This window comes from Delphinapterus leucas, chromosome 12 (genome assembly GCF_059928025.1).
Source record: "Delphinapterus leucas isolate spDelLeu-1000000601 "Yukka" chromosome 12, BTC_Dleu_Yukka2, whole genome shotgun sequence".
NCBI classification, from domain to species: domain Eukaryota; kingdom Metazoa; phylum Chordata; class Mammalia; order Artiodactyla; family Monodontidae; genus Delphinapterus; species Delphinapterus leucas.
In genome coordinates this window covers 47,135,156-47,157,912 of record NC_143140.1, presented here as the reverse complement: position 1 = coordinate 47,157,912, position 22,757 = coordinate 47,135,156, and the positions used below count along the sequence as shown (strand labels likewise).

The 22,757-nt window shown below is 37.9% G+C and overlaps 1 protein-coding gene across 1 annotated transcript in view; it reads left to right on the top strand.

Annotated features, from left to right (window-relative positions):
- AK9 (adenylate kinase 9) overlaps positions 1-22,757 on the top strand; it is a 114,027-nt gene that overhangs the window by 65,117 nt on the left and 26,153 nt on the right. The window contains exons 20-26 of the mRNA XM_089921932.1: positions 518-607; positions 1,460-1,660; positions 2,026-2,138; positions 8,796-9,008; positions 12,434-12,694; positions 13,932-14,056; positions 17,406-17,625. Coding sequence (XP_089778058.1) covers positions 518-607; positions 1,460-1,660; positions 2,026-2,138; positions 8,796-9,008; positions 12,434-12,694; positions 13,932-14,056; positions 17,406-17,625 — 1,223 coding nt within the window. The remainder of the gene's footprint in view (positions 1-517; positions 608-1,459; positions 1,661-2,025; positions 2,139-8,795; positions 9,009-12,433; positions 12,695-13,931; positions 14,057-17,405; positions 17,626-22,757) is intronic.

The following is a 22,757-nucleotide window of genomic DNA, read 5'->3' as shown; positions in this document are numbered from 1 at the left end:
AGGGCGCCAAGCAAGGGAGTGGGAGATGAATCTCAGATCTACTCCAACTTGGTCTTTGAGTTGGGGGCTTTTAAAGGGGAAGAACAAAGAAGCTGTAGTTAATCGTCATCTTGTGACATTTCTTAATTGTAGTTTCAGGGGCCAGGATGCCTACTGTTTATGAGTCTCTGCTGTGGGGGTGCATGATCAGGGGTCTTGTCCTGGAGAAACAACCTGAGTTTGTACATTAATGATGTTATCTGACTCTGGTTGGTTAGTGTTCAGTTAGCACAGGATTGAGGTCAGAGGGGACAAGAAAAGGAATAAAGTTTTGAATAGGGAGGTTAACCATAAACTAGGCAGGGGAACTCGGTTTTAGGGGGACTCAGTTTCAATACTTTACCTAACAAGAACCATATTATCAATTAGATATAGTATACACAATTTAAACTATGTTTTGAAATTTTCTTTGTGCCAAGAACTTCATAAAGGAATAATGTTTTAAAATTCATACACTATTAGATTGTTTTTTTTTAAGTGTCTGAGCCTACCGAGGATACTACAGTTGGAACAGAAATTCCAAAAGGATCCAAAGAGGGACTAGAAACTAAAGAATTATCTGAAACAGGTTAGATTATCAAATAAAAGTAGTTAGTGCATAAAAGTGCTTTTCATATTCTCTTACAATTTTAGGCATAGTACCAACTTCCTACTTGTTTCTTTCTATGTCAGTCGTATGCCAGTTGATGTGTGTTATATTTATTTACCTAACTTATTATATTAAAAGTGTATCTAGCCAACTTATAACAGTTTTTCATCAAATTTTATGTTATACATTTTATTAACAGTTAAAGTTGCCATATGAAATTGATATTAATTATCCAAATAATTTGGATTTTATTTATAAGTAATAATTCATCTACAGCCAATACAAGGAACAAAGTATAATTGAAATATGAATTTATAAATGTATATTATTGCTTAGAACACTAAGTTTATTTCTTTCAAATTTTTAAAATAAATTTATTTATTTAATTTAATTTATTTTTATTTTTGGCTGCGTTGGGTCTTCATTGCTGCGCATGGGCTTTCTCTAGTTGCGGTGAGCAGGGGCTACTCTTTGTTGTGGTGAGCAGGCTTCTCACTGTGTTGGCTTCTCTCATTGCAGAGCACGGGCTGTAGGCACGCGGGTTTCAGTAGTTGTGGCATGAGGGCTCAGTAGTTGTGGCTCGTGGCCTCTAGAGCACAGGCTCAGTAGTTGTGGTGCACAGGCTTAGTTGCTCCACAGCATGTGGGATCTTCCCGGACCAGGGCTCGAACCCATGTCCCCTGCGTTGGCAGGCGGGTTCTTAACCTCTGCGCCACCAGGGAAGCCCCAAATGTTTTTAAAGTATTATAAAGTATAAGTTATTTTGGCAATATGACTAAAGATATAATGCCTGAAGGCTCTTTTTTCTTTCCTTTAACTTTTACTCAAAAGTTGTACTACCTGAGTTTCCAGAAGACGCTTATCCTGATGTTCCTGAAATGGAGCCAATTAAAGAGAGTGTCAGATCTTTCTACTCCGCCTGGAGGCAGATGGAAACAGCAATCAGTGACTCTTTTACTCAAGTTTTAAACTTGGAGATTGCTGACAAAACTCCAGAGGAACTACTTCAAAAAGTCATTGAGACCATGGAAAGTAAGGGCCGTCTGTAATCATAACATTTATTGTCATGAGCAGGTAATATTATTAAAAGTACTGTGAAAGTTTAAAGCCTGTGGTTTGTGAAGCAAAACAGTCAGTATAACCAGGGATGATATTTAAAATATTTAACAACTGTCATAGTGCAGGCACCCACCAATCAGAACAGCCATGAGGCACAAACAGCACTGGCCAAACTGGCCAGTTGTCACTTAAAGAATTTGTGAAGGCCTGTCTGCATACACATTTAAGCTAAGAGACCAGTCCCTATAATTAATTTTCCTAATCTTTGGCTACTGTAATATGCTAATAGGCTTTTATCCTAAAAATATCTTCCCAACTATTTCTTCTTTTTTCTACAGAACCTTTCCACTATGCTGGCTGGGAGTTAACTATGGACGATTATGATGAAGAAACAGAAGACTATCAGGCTGAGGCCGAAGGCGATGAGGAGCTAGAAGAGGAGGAGGAAGAGGTAGGAGTCTTGGTGCCTGCCCCTCACCATGGTCACATCACTGAAAGCGCACATATCCAGAGTGGTAACGGGCACTTTTAGACTCCAAGAAAACAAGCAGGGGTCTTCAATTTTATAAACATTTTCAACACATTTTGCCTCCACCCAGCTTCATTTGACCTCTGAAATGCCAGGGCTACTTAGACAGTATATTACGCCCATGAAAAAAGAATTCTTTAAATTTTTTCCCCTGGAAACGTCTATAGGTATTAGAGACAGAAATATTTTATAAACTTAACAAAAGTGGATGTCCATTGACAGGGGAATGGATAAAGAAGATGTGGTACATATATACAACGGAATATTACTCAGCCATAAAAAAGAATGGAATTGGGTCGTTTGTAGAGACGTGGATGGACCTAGAGTCTGTCATACAGAGTGAAGTTAAGTCAGAAAGAGAAAAGCAAATATCGTATAATAATGCATATATGTGAAATCTAGAAAAGTGGTACAGATGATCTTATTTGCAAAGCACAAATGGAGACACAGACTTACAGAGCAAATGTATGGATACCAAGGGGGAAAGGGGTGGGGTGGGAGGAATTGGGAGGCTGGGATTGACACACATACGTTCCTGATACTATGTATAAAATAGACAACTGATGGGAACATACTGTATAGCACAGGGAACTCTACCTAATGCACTGTGGTAACCTAGAAGGGAGGGGATATCTGTATGTGTACGGCTGATTCATTTTGTTGTGCAGTGGAGGCTAACACAACATTGTAAAGCAACTATACTCCAATAAAAATTAATAACAAGAAAGATTTAACAGACGTGGGTGTTTTATACAAAGCACAGCAGTGGCATCTTTGAGGGGCTACGGGCATGATAACAATGAGTGGTTTGCTCAAATGGGAACAGCTCATTTTAGGCCCCAATCTTCTCCCTTGGCACCACAATTTTGGTCACTGTTCTCAACTGATAGCCTCCCAGTTCGGGCATCTATCAATAATAAAATAGGAGGTGATTCTTTTAATTCCGGTCTTTATCAATAAAATGGGTAGATAAATACTCAGTTGTAATTAACTTACTGTTGCTTAACTTAAACCCAAATATGTATGTGTCAAGCAACAAATGTTACACAACATGATTCTGCTAACAGCTTTCGGTACTTTATCCTAAGGAAATGCTGAGACCTTCAGTCAGGGTGGCTAAAGGATGTGGGTTTTGTCCCACTAATATTCAGATTCTCTCCTCTCAGTCATCCTTCTTCTGCCGTTCTTCTTCTGTGCCCTCCTCTGGTCTGCAAGAACACAGTGTCTTTCTTGTATCTGCAGACAGTTCTCAAGCTGTCTGTAATATTCAAGACTTAAATTTTTTAAGTATGGTCTTCATTGATAATATAGTGTCTTTTCCTCACTTCCATTCTTCCTAATTTACTGTAACACAGATCAGTTTTACCTGCAGGATTAGTTTCCAAAGGCTTCCATAACAAAGCACAGAGACTTCCCTGGCGGTCCAGTGGTTAAGACCCCATGCTTCCCCTACAGAGGGCATGGGTTCGATTATTCCTGGTTGGGGAACTAAGATCCCACATGCTGCGTGGCAAGGCCAAAAAAAAGCACCACAAACTCGAAGACTTAAAACAACAGAAATTTATCCTCTCACGGTTCTTGAGACCAGAACTCTGAAATCAAGGTGTTGGTAGGTAGGACCATGCTCCCTCCGAAGGCTCCCGGGAGAACCCTTCCTTGCCTGTTCCAGCTTCTGGTGGCTCCAGATAATCCTTGACTTGTGGCTGCCTCTGTGTTGGCTTCAGCCTCTGCCTCAGTCTGCACTTGGCCTCTCTTCCGTGTCTTCTCTTATAAGGACACTTGTCACTGGATTTAGGGACCACCTGGGTTATGAACAGTGATATGTCATCTTGAGATCCTTAATTACATCTGCGAAGATGCTTTTTCCAAATAAGGCAGACATGGCTGCCAGGAATTCTGGGAGAACATCCTTAGAAATTTTGATCTAGGAAGAAAGACAACACTCTATCTTTACATCCACCTGGAAAAATCACAAGAAAGAATTTCACTTCTCCCAGCTCAGTCAGTTGTCCCTATTAATCATAGTAACTAGAGGACTTTGTATATGATTGAGCCAACCTCAGTCACATGCACTCAGTGGCTATAAGGTAAGGAGTCACTCTGATTGTCTGGTCCATTTGAGAACCTTGGAATGTGGAAGAAGTGGTTCTCCATGAGAAGAGGGAGAAGGGTCATGTTACTTGAAAAGGGAAAGAAAGGTGCTATACAGACAAAAGCAAAAAAATGTACACTAACTCATGATAAAAATTCTGGGAAGATATGTACTCAAATGTTAACAGTCATTCCAGGAAAGACGGAGTAAAAGGGATTGGATTTACCCTCCTGCCTGAAACAACTGAAAAATAGGATAAATACATGAAACGGTTTTCAAGACATTGACATGAGACAGTGAAGCACAGTGATCCCAGAGAGGTGGGAAATAAATGAAGTGCATCCTACGATTTCCCCATCTTCCTGTCTGTAAGGCTGTGTACCTTGTCCAGGCTGTGGTACAGGGAGGAGGGACCCAGACAGAGCCAGGGAGACTCGTTGATTGGAGGATTGGAGGAGATAAAGCAGAGAACCCCTGGAGACCAAAGCAGCTAGAAGGGAAGGGACCAGAGATGAGAGAACTGTACACAGGGAGAGCTCTGGACACCTGCAGAGCAGCCCCTTCAAGTATTCAACAGAGCACTGATCAGCTTCGCATGTAAGGAAACTACTCAGGGCCCTGGGAAGTACCAAAGATTAGTGGGACCAGTACTTGGATCTCACACAGAGCCAGAAATAATGCCTGTTCCCACCAACTAGACTGGAAAAACCTCATAATTCACAGGGCATTGGGTAGTATACTAAAAAGAGTCTAGTCATAGGAACAGGGAATAATTAGACCTGGAATAGCACACACAGAAAAATAAAAACAAATAAAAGAACTACTGATACAGACACCAACCTGGATGCATCTCAAAACAATTATGCTAAGAGAAAAAGCCAGACCAAAAAAGAATACATACTGTGTGATTCCACCTACATAAAATTCTAGAAAATGCAGACTAATTATAGTGATAGAAAAGAGAGTGGTTGTTGTCTGGGGATGGAGCAGATAGGAGGCAAATAGGGGCAGGAGGGACGGATTACAAAGAGGCAGGAGCAAACTATGCAGTTGACAAATCTGTTTATTATCTTGACTGTGGTGATGGTTTCATGGATCAAACGTATGTCAAAACTTATCAAATTATAAACTAAGTATGTAAGTGTTTTAATGTCAGTTATACCTCAGTCAAGCTGTTGAATGTGTTAATGGTGGTTATCTCTGAGTGATGGACTCACAAGTAATAATATAGATAAATACTTATCTATATTGTCTGATTTTTTAACATTCAAGATGCAGTGTTTTTACAATAAGAAAGATCAACAGCAAAGATATTTCGCTTTTGCCACACAAATAGAAAAAGAAACAACAGTTCTAATGTTGCTTCAGAGGTCAGAAATTGCATCAAGGTGTGTCCAGGTGTTTGTTTTTCCTTATCAGTTCTGCCTGCACTTGGCGTGTGTTTAAATCTGAGGTTATTTCTTTCTCTACTTGTGGCAGATTAATTCTTGCCTCTCCTCCATCTCTTCCATTTTTTCCTTCCACAATACCTAATACCAGTTAGGTCTCTTGGATCTATCCTCCAAATATTTTATCTTTTCCCTCAAATTTTCCATCTCTTACTTTTTTGTTCTTACATTTGTAGAGTTTGTTCAAACATGTGTAGACTCAGCCTTCTAATTTAAGACATCCATTGGGGTCTCTAGAGTGGAGTATTAGTTTCCTATTCCTGCTGTACCAAATTGCTACAAAGTTGGTGGCTTAAAATAACCAAATTATTGTACAGTTCTCACAGTATTTTGAAATGAATCTTAGAGGGCTAAAATCAGTGTTGGCTATGTTCCTTCCTCTAGAGGAGAAGCCTTTCCCTATCTTTCCCAGTTTCTGGAGGTCATCTGCATTCTTTGATTCATGGCCTCTTCCCTATCTTCAAAACTCATCACTTCAACCTCTACTGTCCATCATCTCATCTCCTTCTGCCTTTGACCTTCTTGCATCCTTCTTATAAAGACCCTGTGATTACATTGGACCCACCTGCATGATCCTCCCATCTCAATATCCTTAACTTAATCACGCACATACGATAACATAGTCACAGGTTCTGGGGATCTTTGGGGGCCAGATTCCACCACAAGTGCTCACTCTCTTCCTCAGCTCATTTACATATTTTATTGGTGCTCATGAACTCTTTCTAGTGTTTACATGAATCTCTGTAAATGTCTCCATCATTTTTCTACTCTGAGATTGGGTTTCTTCCCTGCCTGTGTTGCAGAGTTTTGTGGTCTGTTTGATCTGACTAATCTCGCAGTGTGTGCCAGGCTTCCTGAGAAGGATGGTTGTTTTGTTTCTTTGTTTCTTTTTTTTTTTCTTTTTTTTGGCTCAGTGGAGTTCAGGACTGTTGCTGGAGTGCTTTAGGTGACAACATTCTCAAAAATTATGAAAGGCAAAGTGACTTTTCTCCCCATCGGTCAGGAGCATAGCAGCAGATAGGTCACCTATTTTGTTGCTGAGGCCTGAGACAAGCTCAGCTACCTGGATTCCTCATACTTACCCAGAAGCAGGGTCAGGGAGGACTCCTCCCGCCCATACAGCTCCTTCTTGGTCTCTTGCAGGCCACAGAGACCACAGACACTCCTGGGTGGTAGTTGTTGATGCTAACATTCTCCCAGGAAATCCACAGATTTCTACAGGCAAAATTCCTCCGAAGACTTGGCGTCTTAATGCTCTTGTCCCTCTGTTGTTTGTCTCCAGGTACTCGTCCCCCTCATAGCGGTAAAGAGTGTTGTACAGTTGTCTCCCCTCATGTCCATGGTTACCAGCCACCTGCCCCAGCAGCTATTTACCACTGAGGAGGTGGCAGAGAAGGGAAGACAGAGTCTGTAGATCACCATCTTCCCAGATTCCCTTGCTCCAAAAAGACCCCCCAACCTTGTCACCCACCACTCATCTACCTCACATTTTTTTAAACTGAAATTCAAATATAACTGGGGAGCCTTCATTTTCATTTGCTAAGTCTGGAAACCTTACTTTAGGTGCATTTATTGAAAAACAAGAAAGACTGGAGAAATTAAGCATCCAGCTCAAGAACCTAGGAAAAAGCATAACAAAATAAACCAAAAGAAAGTAGAAAGGAGATTAAAGGCAAAAGTTAATGAAATAGGAAAATAAAACCAGTAGGCCTAACTTCAAAAACAATGAAGAGTTGGTTCACTGACAAGAGCAATAAAATAGACAAACTTCTGGCAAGTAGAATGAGGTAAAAAGAAGGAGCAGTAGATAACATTTGAGATAGAAAGGGGTATATAATCAGATTTTAAAAGACGGTTGTTTTAAATTACAACTTTAATAAATGTTTAAGTCAAAATGAAAAGCATTTTCAAAATACGAATTATTAAAATTTGCTTAGGGTGAAAGATAAAAGCTGAACAAACAAAAAAATTGTAGGGCGTTATAGGACAGTTCTTGTTGATTAGGTAAGCCCTATGTTATTTAAATCTTCCACATCATAGAAAAACATCAGTACTTTCCAGCTCATTTTGAACCTTGCATAACCCTGACACAAAAATTGAACAAGAATGACACAAGAAAAGTAGAGATTAGTCTTATTTTTGCTCCTTTACAGGAAGTTGTTTATTATATCTTGCTTGGGGGGAGGGGGAAGAGGTGTGTTGTAGAATAATCATGTAAAGTATTATTTCATTGGTACTTTTAAAAATAATGTATTTGTGCCTAAATTTGTGTCTAGTTTTGTTTATAGATGTGTAGGATAAACTTAGAAAAAGAGGTCTGGAAGGGTACACATAAAACTACTGAGTGTCAATATAGTATTGTAAGGAAGAAGGTGAGAGGAAATGTTCACTCTATGCATTGTGATGAGTTTTGAATGTTTTTACAGCAAGCATGTATTGTACAACACAGAAAATTATTTTTTAAATGTACTTTGCTTTAAATAAATTGCAAGAGTCCTTAAGGGACTTTACACACAGTTTCTTCATCTATCACAAATAAAATATATTACACATTTCCAATTGAACAAAATAAAATAGTTCCAAATTATTTGATATATAGCCACTGAGTAGGAAACAAAGCAAATCCTGAGGCATCTCCCATTTCATTTTCAATGGGTAAGAAGTTGCGGCCCTGACTCAGCTTTTAATTCTTGGAAATAATTTTATTTTAGAAACTGACCTCACAGTGACCCTGCACCAGCACATAATAGGCGTTTTTATTACACATTTGTCTGTAGAGGGCTGGGGATGCCTTCATTCTCAGTGCTGCTTCATTTTCTTTATAAAATAAAGACGCTTGGGATGTGAACTCAGAGGGATATGAGAACCTGATTTTTTGATTAATTTAAATAGTATAAGAACTGGTCTTTTGTGGATTGTTTTAAATGGATATTGTTATGGATTAAATACTATTCAAGTTGCATTTTTTATAATTCCCTCTTTAGTATTACATGAATAATACATTAATAGTGTTCTCCAAACTTTGAATAATATTTCTAGAATGAAGATAGAATTAAAGAGAAGAGAAGGCATTTGGGAGATACAAAGCACTTTTGTCCAGTGGCTCTCAAAGAAAACTTCATCCTACAACCAGGCAGCACAGAAGAAGCAGCTAAATATCGAGAAAAGATCTATTACTTTTCAAGTCCTGAGGCTAAAGAAAAGTTTTTGGAGCAACCTGAAGAGTATGTGGCTCATGATGAACCATTAAAGGTGAAAACGATATTCGCATCCTGACAATCGCTCCTGCGTACTTTTTTAGGGACTTATTACCAACCTCCACCATTTTACTCAGTAGTGAAGTCCCCAATCTAATATAATGGTATGGAAATATCTAGGTTCCAAGAACAACTTTTTGGAATATAACATAATCTAATTATCTATTTGGATTTCTTCAGTAATGCCTGTGTCAGACCAACACATGGTATCTTTTTACCTGAAGTAGAAAGTCACAGCTGAATTTACTGTGTGTAAATGTATTGGATTTATTTTATTGCCTAATCATTTTGACATACCATTTTAACATCTAATTTCTTGTTAGACATTTTTTCACAGTAATTTTTATAGTGTGAGTTTGCCATTGTGGATATGAAATAGTACTTAGGAAATCTTTGGGCATATGATCCTTCGTTTCTCTTAATTATTTTATTAGTATAATTCCTTAGAATGGGACTACAAGATCAAAATATATAAATCACAATATACTGTCATAACTTTCAGTAACGTTAATGCCTTGTTAAACAGAACTTATAAAACACAATTTAAACTCTTCTGGATAATTTGGGCCATTTTCATGGACCTAAATCGTCCCATAGGGATGACTGAAATATGCCGATGGTTGTGCCCTGGCCCTGCTGGTGATGGGAGTCACTTAGGAATGTGGCCTTTTGTCTTCTTTTGGTGTGTTGTTTTCCTCTTAGTCTGTTTCACTACTTGCGATCTATTGACTTGTTTTACTCGTAACCCTGTGGACAAAAGCCTGAAATCTTAATGGTGAGTCCACACTTTTTCTGCAAATTGTCATGTATCTACATCCCTTCACTTCCTAGCTACTTATCCACTCTGAATTCCACACAGCTCTGTCTGCCAGAGGTTTAGCCTGTGGATGAGTGAGGTGTCACTTCAGCAGTTTCATCACTGAGGGATTTAAAATGTGATTCAAAAGTATGGTGTGAGACTGCACCTACATAATTTCATACCACTCTATTTTCACTATTCACCATTCTCTTTTTCATTATTTTTCTCAAGTGATTCATCAACTGACTTAAATCTTATCACATGACCAGTTCTTTTTTTATTGACATACAATATTATATCAGTTTCAGGTGTACAACATAGTGGTTTTACATTTACGTATATTGTGAAATGATCATCAAGTTAAGTCTAGTAACCATCTGTTACCATATAAAGTTATTACAATATTGTTTACTATATTCCCTATGCTGTACAGCCAACCTGGACATATTTATTTTATAGCTGAAAGTTTGTACCTTTTAATCCCCTTCACCTGTTTTGCCCATCTCCCTACCCACCTTCCCCTCTGGCAACCACCAGTTTGTTCTGTATGTCTATGAGTCTGTTTCTGTTTTGTTATGTTTGTTTGTTTTGATTTTTAGATTCCACATATAAGTGAAATCATACAGCATTTGTCTGTCTCTGCCTGACTTATTTCACTTAGCATAATACCATCTATGTCCAGCAGTGTTGTCACAAATGGCAGGATTTCATTCTTTTTTATGGCTGAGTAATATTCCATTATGTGTGCATGTGTGTACCACATCTTTTTTAACCATTCATCTATCGATGGACACTTAGGTTGCTTCCATATCTTGTTTATTGCAAATAAACGCTGCAAAGAAATGCATAGTGGTACATATATATTTTCTAATTAGTGTTTTCATTTCCTTCGTATAAATACCCAGAAGTGGATTTGCTGAATCACAAGAAAGTTCTATTTTTAGTTTTTTGAGGAACCTCCATGCTGTTTTCCATAGTGGCTACACCAATTTACATTCCCACCAACAGTGCACATCCTTGCCAACACTTGTTTCCTGTCTTTTTGGCAATAGCCATTCTGACAAGTGTGAGGTGATATCTCACTGTGGTCTTGATTTGCATTTCCTTGATGATTAGTGATGTTGAGCATCTTTTAATGTCATGCCCAATTCTTTAACAATGGAATCAGTTCCACTGGAAGCACATAAACTGAGAGGGATGAAGGGTGGTCTCCTGGGGGGAATCCAGATGTGGTTAACAGAAGAAGAGTGAATAAATGCTGGGTGGCAAAGTCAACAGATATTTACATCATGTCTTCCTCTTGCTTTTGTGGGTTTTTCAAACCCTTGTTTTGCTGAAACACATTTTCAACTAACTTTCTTCATATCTGAAAATGTCATCATTTGGTTCTCATATGTTTAACAATTAGTATGGACATAGAGTTTAGGTTGAAAATCATTCCTTTTTAGAATATTAAAGGTATTGCTTTATTGTGAGGTAGCATCCAGTGTCACTAGGCTGATTTTAATTTCTTTGTAAGTCAGCTTCATTTTTTAAATATTTGAAAGCTTTTAAGAGCTTCTTTTCATTATCTTGTGTTCTTAAAATTGTCCAGAATCTTTTTTATTCATTGCACTGGACACATGGTACATGTTTAATCTGAAGTCATGTGTTTTTCATGCTAGGGAATCTTAGAATTTCACAGTACTACTGAACTTTTTACTTCAGCAGTCACATTTTTAATCTCTAAGATCTCTTTCTTTTCTCTGATATTTCTGTTTTCAGATATTCTTTTGTGGACTTGCTATCTTCTTAAATCTCTTAAGTTTCTTTCTTTTTTTTAAATTTCCCTATTCCTCAAGATACCTGACTCGTCTTTCCCCTGTATTTCTGTGGTATACTTGCACCTTTAAACTCTTCTCTGAACCTTTCCTTCACAAGGACAGAAGGTGATGAGACTGTGCTCCTTGCTTCCCTCTGCTACTCGAAGTCCGTTACTGCCAGCCCCTTGGAGGCTTATTCCATCCAGATATATCACCATCTCCCACTCCTCCTTGCCGTCACCTACCAATATCATGGTCATTTCCCCACATTCACAAAAGATTTCCCTGCTCCTCCATCCCAACTCTCACCGTTGTTCTCGACAATTTGAGCATCAATGGACAATCCATACATCTGGATCTCTGTGGGTTCTCTGGTTTTGGGGCTTCCCTATCTCCAATACAGAGATTACAGGAGTTAATGAAGGGACACCTAGTGTTCCAGTATCAAAGGACTTTTTGTCTGGTAGAGAGGTTTTGTTGTTGTTGTTGTTGTTTTTATCATGCTAAGAAAGTGCCTTTCCATTCTTCCTTAATTAAAACTTTTTTAAAGGAACAAAATTAATTTAATTTTATTAAATGCCTTTCGGCACTTGATATCAAGATTCTCTATGGTTGTTGATGATCCCTGAGGACCATGGTTGATGCAATGAATCATGTTAATTGGTATCCTAATGCTGAAACATCCTTGAGTTTGTGAAGTGATAATTCAGTCTTAGGGAGGGCAGTTAGTAATAAGCCTTACGTTTTCTAAATTCTCAAAGCTTCCTTTTCTTCACTCTCCTTCTGTCCTACAACCCCCTGACCCACCCCCTGTGGCAGGCTCCTCCATTAAGAATATGCCTTTTGGGCCCCCATGGCTCTGGCAAAACTGTATGTGGAAGACAGTTGGCAGAAGAATTGGGCATTTTTCATATCCAGTTTGAAGAATTTCTTCAAGAAAAATTAATGCTTAAAACTGAGAAGAAAGTTGGACCTAAGTTTGAGGACAATTCTGAGGATGAACAATTTGCAAAACAAGAACTTGAAGAGCTTGCAATTCAGGCCAATGTTACAATTGAGGAAGAAAATACAAAGAAGCTGGTAGGAATATTAATACTCTCCTTGCAGATAACTGTGCTTACTGGTGTTACTTTGGGGGAGAAGAATATAAGCTGATTCACTTTGTTATACAGCAGAAACTAACATACCATTGTAAAGCAATTATACTCCAATAAAGATGTTAAAAAAAAAGAAACAAACTCTATAAAGTTTCTAAGAAGAAAAAAATAGCCCATAAAAATCATTTAGGAATCATCCTCCCCATATGTTAAATACAGATCTTACTGCTCATCTAGAATATAAAATACTGAGTTTTACATGACTCCAATAAAAAACAGAAAAGCTTTTCCTGACAAGAGTGTTATATAGCATTTATTTGGGACTATGCTATTTGATATGTCTGACCTAGACTGTAAGGTTTTCCATTATTGTGTTCTCCGTTTTCTATTTAATGTCATAAAAAATCTGTCCCAGCGCCAGTGGAGATCTCAAAATATTAATTTCTAATGATGCCTCATAAGAAAATTTGTATATATCTCTTAGGTGTTTTCTATCTGGAGGTGTAAAGAGAAAGTTCTTAATTCTAACTCACTTTTTAACCATTTCTGATATAGCTGGACCCTTTTCTTCTCAAATGATTTCCTATAAATGGATGCAGGTACAGATTATACTCCAGATGACTGCCTGCCTGCCTGGCCCATCCTTTAATCAGGATCCAGGTTGAATAATTATAAGATAGACGACAAAAATCAGTTAAGCTTTATAGGTGTGTGATATAGACTGAACAAGGTTTTAGTAAAAATAATGAGACAGGTATCCTGAGACCATGTATGAAAATCAGTCATGCTAATTGCTAGTAACTCCTCTTAGCAATAGTAATTATCATTTAATATTTAAAACCATATTAAATATTGGTTTAAAGAAAAGAGCTCAGATTTTTAAATGTTTATGAGCAACAGTATAAAAAATGACCTGAGGGACTTCCCTGGTGGTCCAGTGGTTAAGACACCGTGCTCCCAGTGCAGGGGGCCCAGGTGCGATCCCTGGTCAGGGAACTAGATCCTGCATGCGTGCTGCAACTAAGAGTCCTCATGCTGCAACGAAGATCCCGTGTACTGCAACTAAGACCCAGCACAGCCAAAATAAATAAATACATAAATATTTTTGAAAAAACTGACCTGAGAAAAACAGTTCTTATCCTAATCAACTATGTAACATAGTATTATTTATTAATATACAGTTTAAAATTTTTGTTTTGTTTTCTGATTTTTGTTTGTAGCCTCAGGAAGTACAGCTTACAGAAGAAGAAGAAGCAATCAGATTAAATCTAACAGAAAATGAGCCATTGCCTCCCGAAATCCTTGAAGCAATTCTCTCTGAGTGGTGGTTTAAGGAACCGATACGGTATCTTAATTTATACAGGCTTTTATACATTTATTGACTTTTATTTGATTTATTCTTAAAAGTTAAAAACGTAATCCAACATAAATTTAAGAATTTTCTCCTTTACTCTCATGTAAACTAGTGATTCCACACATTAAAAACATCTAGGGGATTATTCAGGGACTTCCCTGGTGGCGCAGTAGTTAAGAATCCGCCTGCCAATGCAGGGGACACTGGTCCAGGAGCTCTGGTCCAGGAAGATCCCACAGCCACGGAGCAACTAAGCCCGTGCGCCACAACTATTGAGCCTGTGCTCTAGAGGCCACAAACTACAGCTACTGAAGCCTGTGCGCCTAGAGCCCGTGCTCCACAACAAGAGAAGCCACCGCAATGAGAAGCCCGCGCACCACAACAAAGAGTAGCCCTTGCTTGCCGCAACTGGAGAAAGCTGGCATGCAGCAATGAAGACCCAATGCAGCCAAAAGTAACTAACTAAATAAATAAATTTAAAAAAAACATCTAGAGGATTATTTTAAAAATACTGATGCCAGGGACCCCACCCCAAAATAATTGAACCAAAATCTTTAGAGGTGTGAGGTTGGGGCCTGGGCATTGGAGCTCCCCAGGGGATTATAATGTGTAGTTGTGATTAAGGATCCATATTCTAAACCTGTGTACACTCATGACCTACCAGACTCTTTGCCTTGTAGTCTTTTAACAATTAGTTAATTCCACTGTCAACTCAAAGAATAACGCACAACCTGAGGGTTGTGAGTTTAAATTTTATTCAGGGTCTTACTGAGGAATATAGCCTGGGAGATAGCTCTGAAGACCTGTTCCAAAGAGGTAGGGGAGGAGCCAGTACACATGTATGAATTTCTTGGCTAGGATATACATGTAGTTAAGCATATATCTTGGTAAAAGATTGCTGCTAATCACGAAGAACAGATATCCCAAGTTAATGATTTTAGTGCTTTTCTATGTATGGGAAAATGCAAGAATCTGGGGTCATTGAAATTCTTCCTGAGATATGCATTTAACTATCTAGGGGCCTGTTTATCCAAAGGACAAAGTGCCTCATCCTGTTTTTTCATCCTGAATTCTTTTCAGGGTACGCTGTCGGTAGGTGACTGCAGTGGGTTGTGACTTAACCCCTGTATAACTGGTTGATGAGCAACGCTCTTTGTTTTTGTTGCAGTGGTTGTTCACACCACTAAATAGCTGTCCATAGTCTCATCCCTTTACCAACAGCCAGGAACAAGCCTGACGCCATACAGGACAAACTAAGAATTCCAGGCCACCAGAGTTTAAGGCCTCACCTCGATTTCCTAACCAGAATCTCTTACCTCGGTATCCACCAGAAGAAAGTGAAATGATACTTACAGTACTGATAATAGCAAACACTTATATGGAACTTACTGTGTGCCAGATACTGTTCTCCTATATTTTATTCATATTAATTTCCTTAATCCTTACAGCTTCCCTCTGGGACAGAAAGTTTATTTTCTCATTCTGGAGATAAGAAAACTATATCATTAGAGAATTCAAATAACTGGCAGGTCCCAGTCCTCCTCTGGTCACTCTCTTTCACTTAGTCCCTGGCCTAACCAAGTAGTGGGATTATTAGTCACTTTAATTTTAATTTCTTGTTCCCTAAATTAGATCAATAGTCGTAGTAAACTTAGGCATGTTGCTGGCAGCAACATAGTCATGGGTTTTTCTTCATTAACTTAGCTCCTGACCTCACATACATTTAAAAACAAAAACAAGAGAAAAGCGTATGGATTGAAGAAAAGTAAAAATGAAATTGTAATAGCCTAAATAAAATAGCTGAATATTAGCACTACATTAAAACTTATTACAATGAAGACTGTAATAGCATAAGAAATTTTATTATACAACGGTTATGTTAAAAAAGGATACAAAGTTATTTATAATAAGATAGAAAGTTGAACAAATGAAGAACCAACTAGAAAGAAACAAAACAAAATGTCAGTAACCTCTTGGATATGAGGTTGCAGATAATTTTGTCCTTTTTTCATCACTTTATTTCTGATTTTTCTGTAGTGAGATTTATTGCTTTTATAATCAGGAAAAAACATGTTTTAAAAAGGCATCTGTCCTAGAGACCTAATGTAACTAATTACATTAGTTACATTACTTCGGTTTTGTATGTGAGAAGCAAGAGGGAGTTGAAGGATGTCTCTGAAGTTTGACACCTGGATACTAGTGAGTCAGAGGAAGAGCTGTGTGGAAGGGTAACAGTGAGCGTGATTTTTTGACAGTATGATGCATATATAATTCCTGAAGGGCATTCAGATGGAGAAACTTGTTTGTTGAAAATTCTTGCAGCTTGTTGAAAATTCTAAATCAAAACTCAGAAGAAAGTTTGGGTGTAGGGGTAAAAGATTTAGATGTAATTGACAAAGAAGTAACAGCTAGAACAGAAGAGACTTTGCTGAAGGCACCTCTAAAGAAAACACATATCTTATGGCCAATATATGTAAATTTGCCCACTTAATTAGAAAGAAAACAACATTTCTAAGTGATAGTTAAGAGCTGAAACTGTCAAATGTTCATGAAAGTCCTATTCCTTTGAAGAAGAGAACGTATATTTAAATATAAATAGTTAAACCAAATCTTAGATAAACGAGATAAACTTTCATTCAAAAAGGGACCAATATTAAACCTCTCAACTAAACCAAGCCAGGTTCACCAAGCCTGATTGTTTTTATAAATACTCCCTAATGAAAATGTGTTAACATTCCAAGTTATTTTCATGATTCTTAAAGTTTCATCATACTTGAGCAAGTTTGATGATCCTGTCTGAATACGATCATCTTACACATGAGCCAAGACAACATTAATAATTGTCGCTGGTTACAAAGGGAGCCAGGGAAGAGGGTTATGAACTTTCCCATGAAAAGAAACATCATTAGAAGAAAAATGACTAAAGGGTAAGGATTCTCAATAAAAGGGTAGAGGGCAGCCAAGTAAACTCTTTATGTAAACGGTGACACATTCATTAGGCTGGTCACTTGTCCCAAGCAGAGAACTTATTTTCTCTTTCCCCGTGATCTTCTCACAACTTTTAGTAGGCTTCTAATTAATAGTAATTGTCTATAAACTGATTGACAGTACTTTTATACTATAAATATAAGTATAAAATATTATCATTTTAATCCAACTCAGTACATTTGGGAGAAGAAACAGCATGTAGAAATATTAAAAAATTAAAAGGTACTATAGGAAACTGGTTATTCATTGGGTGTCTTATGTAAAGTTGAAAGTTATCAGTACTTTTTTCATTTTTAAATCAATAGTTATAATATTTTAAGCCAATAAAGTAAGTTATGAAATTTCCACCTAGTTCCACAGGTTTTGTATTAGATGGTTTCCCACAATATCCTGACGAGGTCCAGTTTCTGGGGGAATATGGGTTTTTCCCAGATGCTGCTGTTTTTATACAAGTTGATTATCAAGATGTTTCTGATCGCCTCCTTCCTACCCAAATTGGAAAGTGGAAAGTGAAACAAAAGAAGAAATTAGAAAGGAAAAAACTCATCAAAGAAATGAAAGCAAAAATCAAGGTATGTATCTGTTAAAAAAAAAGCATGAGAGTAAATGTGTTCAGCATTTATCTGGTTTATAAAGTGGTCTTTACAAAAATGTAGTTTTCTGATTTTAATACCACATTCAGTATGAAAACATTTTCATCAAATATTAAGACAATTTATAATTAAAGAGTTAAGAATTATTTGAGGGCTGTATGATTATCTACATGTTAATGTTTCTCACTCCAAGGCAAGTAAAATTAAAGATAGTGGTAGCACCAAAGTATCCTTATACCAGACACTGGAGCACAGTTGAAGAGGCAGCAAGTGGAGCAGACCTTGAAACACAAAGAATTAAAATCTTCATTGACTTTTTCACTAGCTCCTGGAATGGTGACACCATCCATCAAGGCCGTTTTAGCCTGTAGTACAACAAATCCAGGTATTAGCTTACAACATCTTTTCTTGAACTGTAGTCTGAGAAGTTTCCATAAAATGTTCAAAAGTGTCATAGAGAACCTAGCAATTTCACTCCTAGGAACCTATCTAACAGAAATGAAAACATGTCCATGTAAAAATTTGTATGTGGAAGTTCACACAGCATTATTCATAATAGCCAAAAAGTAGAAACAGTTCAATGTCCATCAACTGATGAATGGATAAACAAAATGTGGTAAATATCCAGATAGGGTCCCTTGGCTTCCAGCCCAAGGTGGCAACATAGGAGCCTCCTGAACTCAATCCACTCTGAAAGAAATCCAGAAATTAGCTGAGTGACTCCTACACATTGGGCAAATGAGAAAATACCCACATTACCTACATTAAAACAACTGCTGCTTGAGTGTCTAGCATCCAATCAGCCTATGCTGACTGTGATCCTCCCATTTGGGACACTGATAGGTCATGGTACCCCCTCAACTACTGGGAGCCACTAAAAACAAATAAAGTGGCTTAAACAAGTACAAAGGCTTAAGAGATGGCCAAGAGCGGGGGCCAGCCTGAGCTGTGTTCATCTTCCACACAAGACCACTCTGTCAAGACAGGGAGAGGTGGCTATTTTATCTAATGGGCAGAGACCAACACATAGAGTCAAAGAAAATGAAAAAACAGAGGAATATGTTCCAAACGGAGGAACAAGATAAAATGCCAGAAACACACCTTACTGAAACAAAGATAAGTGATTTATCTGATAAAGGGTTTAAACTAATAGTCATAAGGATGCTCACCAACGTCAGGAGAACAATGCATAAGCAAAGTGAAATTTTCAAGAGATAGAAGATATAAGAAAGTACCAAACAGAAGTCACAGAGCTGAAGAATACAATAACCGAACTGAAAAATTAGTTCACTGAAAAATTAGCAGACTGTAGACAAATAAATCAGTTTAACAGAATAGAAAGCACAGAAATAATCCCATGCATATATTGTCAGTTAATTTATGACAAACTAGCCAAGGATGTACAATGGGGAAAAGATAGTTTCTTCAATAAATGATGCTGGGAAAACTGTATAGCCTGCTGCAGAAGAATAAAACTGAACACCTATCTTACACCATACCCAAAAATCTACTCAAAATGGATCAAAGACTTGAAACACAAGCCCTGAAACCCTAAAACTCCTATAAGAAAGGGGGATAAGCTTCTTGACATCAATCTTGGCAATGATGGTTTTTTTTTTTGATTTGACACCAAAAGCAAAACTAAATAAGCGGGACTACATCAAACTAAAAAATTTTCTGCCCAGCAAAAGAAACCATCAACAAGATAAAAAGGCAGCCTAGGGAATGGGAAAAAGTATTTGTAAATCATATATCTGATAAAGGATTAAAATCCAAAATATATAAAGAACTCATACAACCCAGTATCAAAAAAAATCCAATTTTTTAAAATGGCAGATGAACTGAATAGATATTCTTCCAAAGAAGGCATACAAATGACAACAGGTACATGAAAAGGTGCTCAACATCACTAATCATCAGATAAATGCAAATCAAAACCACAATGAGATATCACCTCTCACACCTGTTAGGGTATCTAAAATCGAAAAGACAAGAGATAAATGCTGGTGAGGATGCGGAGAAAAAGGAGCGCTTGTGCACTGTTGGTAGGAATGTCAACTAGTACAGCCATTGTGGAAATCAGTATGGAGGTTCCACAAGTAATTAAAAAATAGAATTACCATATGATCCAGGAATCCCACTTCTGGGTATATATATCCAAAGGAAACAAAGTCATTATCTCAAAGAGATATCTCTCCTCCCATGTTCATAGCAGCATTATTCACAATAGCCAAGGTGTGGAAACAACCTGTGTCTGCCAACAGGTGAATGGATAAAGAAGTGGTGTGTGTATACACACACATACACAGGAATGTTGTTTAGCCATGGGAAAGAAGGAAATCCTGACGTTTGCAACAACATGGATGGACCTTGAGGGCATTATGCTAAGTTAAATAAGCCAGGCAGAGATAGACCAATACTGCATGGTATCACTTGTTATGTGGAATCTAAAACCAAATCAAACTCATAGAAACAGACTAGAAAAGTGGTTGTCATGGCTGGGAGGTGTGGGAAATGGGGAGAAGTTGATAAAATGGTACAAAAGTTCAGCTATAAGATGAATAAGACCTAAGGAGCTAATGTATGACATGATGACTATAGTTGGTAATACTGTACTACTGTATAATTGAAATTTGGCAAGAGAGTAGAACTTAAATGTTGTCACACACACAAGATAAATATGTGAGGTGACGGATGTGTTCATTAAGTAAATGGGAGAAGTCCTTTCACAATGTATATGTATCAAATCTTCATGACATACACTTTAAATAACTTACAATTTTATAAAGCTGGAAAAATAAATAAATAAATAGTATATTCATATAATGGAGTAGTATTCAGTACTTTTAATGAATGTACTATTGATACCCCCTACAATATGGATGACTACCAAAATCATTATACTGAGTAAATGAAGCCAGGCAAAGAAAATAGTACATACTCTATGATTCATTCCATATGTATGACATGTCTTGAAAGGACACATTTATAGATCTGGGTTGAGTAGAAAGAATAGGGCTTTCAAATCTGGAACTAGGAAGACCAAGATGGGACATGAGAACTGTGTTAAATTATGTGACGGTCTTTTATACTGAAGAGAGTATGTCATTGTTCCATGTGGCCACAGGGGAAAGAAGCACCATTGGTAGGAGGAAGGTACAGGGAGATGTATTTCATTATTAGTAAGACTTTCCAAAAAGAACAAAGACCGAAGGCAGTGAGCCACTTGTCGATAGATAAGAGTAGACTGAGTGGACATTTGGCAGGGAGAGTATGGAAGAAAGCTCTCTTTAGTGTCAGAGAGCTAATCAGTTAGTTCCAATTTTGAGCTACTGTGACTTAAATTACTGAATACCTTATCACAACTCGATACTTATTAAATTATAAACAAAGTGTTAAAACCATGAAGTTCCTCTGTCACTGCTCAGACACAGTTGTCAAGTTCTTTTCATCTTTTCATCTTGCCAGAGGAAATCCCTCTATCCATCTTGCCATCCATCCCTTTGCTCCACCACACTAAGATTACATGTCCCAGGCCATCCCTGTCCCACACAAAATCAAAGCCAATCTCTCAGCCATCCAAGAACTGTGGAAGTCAGGAGAGAGGTGTGGCAAGACACCAAGCTTCACACCATTCTACATGACATCCTTCCCTTTTCTGCTGCTGATCTCTGAAGAAAGTGGGCCAGAGTGTCTGCCAGGCAAGAGGCTCTATAAACATAAGAATGGAAAAGAAAGAAGAGGGCATCCCAAAGCACAGCTGCATGTTACCTCCTTGTGGGATCTGGCACATTTAGACCAGTGTTCTCAGAGAACTCTCTGTGCTGATGGAAATGTTCTGTATCTTCACTGTCCAATACAGCAGCCACTAGCCACACATGTGGCTATTAAGCAGTTGAAATGTATTTAGTTGGTGAGGCTGAGAAATCAAATGTTTAATTTTATTTAATTTTAATAGAGCTGCAAGTGACTTGTAGCTGCCATACTGGACGGAGCAGCTCTAAAGCAATCAAGCCCCAGCCTAGACATCACATGCCCTGAGGATTTTAGGGATATGGAACAGGAAAGAGCAGATTTACACCTTTCTTCTCATACCCACAGCTCTGCCCTGGTTCAGATTCTTTTCACCTCACACCCAGCACTCCTACGATGACCTCCTAATTGTCCTACCAGACTTCATATCTGGGCCCTTCGGGCCACCTGATCTTCCTAAAACTCTGTTTTGATCAAGTCACTCTGTTAAGATCTGAACTCCTCAGTCTGGCATTTAAAGCCCTCCCAATCCTGTTCCAAACCCTCTTTCTAACTTTATTTCTCAGTTGGAACAAATACAAACCCTCCTTACAGCTCCATCATACAATGTGCTTTTTCATACCCTTATCTGGGAGTTTCTTACACCATCCTCACACTAGCTGTGTTATACTATGTGAATTAAACTTTCTGACTTTATTAACTCATCTATAAAGTGGGATAATGCTGTCTGCCTTGCAGTGTATTTTGAGCAGAAAATGAAAGAATATACATGTGCTGTGCTCAGAACAGTGATGGCATCTGGCAGACATGCAATAATTAGTTAAACTTCACTGACCACTACTTATTTGAGTGAAAGGATCAGAGGAAAAACAGACTCATAATATGTGTGTGCTTTATTATACATACTTTGCATTTCTTTTTGGTATATACAGTGGTTTCCTTATATGTTATGAAAACACAAAGGAGACTGTATTTTCATAACTCTACAGTTAAAGCACCTATGGTAAAACTCTGGTTTTAAAAAAGGAAATTAGAGTTTTTATAACTCTTACCCTCTGAAAAGCTACAGAATCTCTCTGGGGCTCATGAACTATATTAATTTGATTCAATTCAGTTTTAGAATTCTATCTACAAATATTTCTTGAATGTCAACAAATCATAAATTATCTGAAATGTATACTCAGTAATTGTCAGATAAAAGGAGCACAGTCCTGATGGCCTAGACCGGAGCCCCCAGGGCATGTCTTTAAGGCACTTCTCTGATCTCCCAGTATTTAAGGGGACTCCAGTTTCAAGAGTCCTGAGCCAATGAGCCCCCAAACCCAAGGGGTGCTGGTTAGTTTTCATGCAAACCTTAA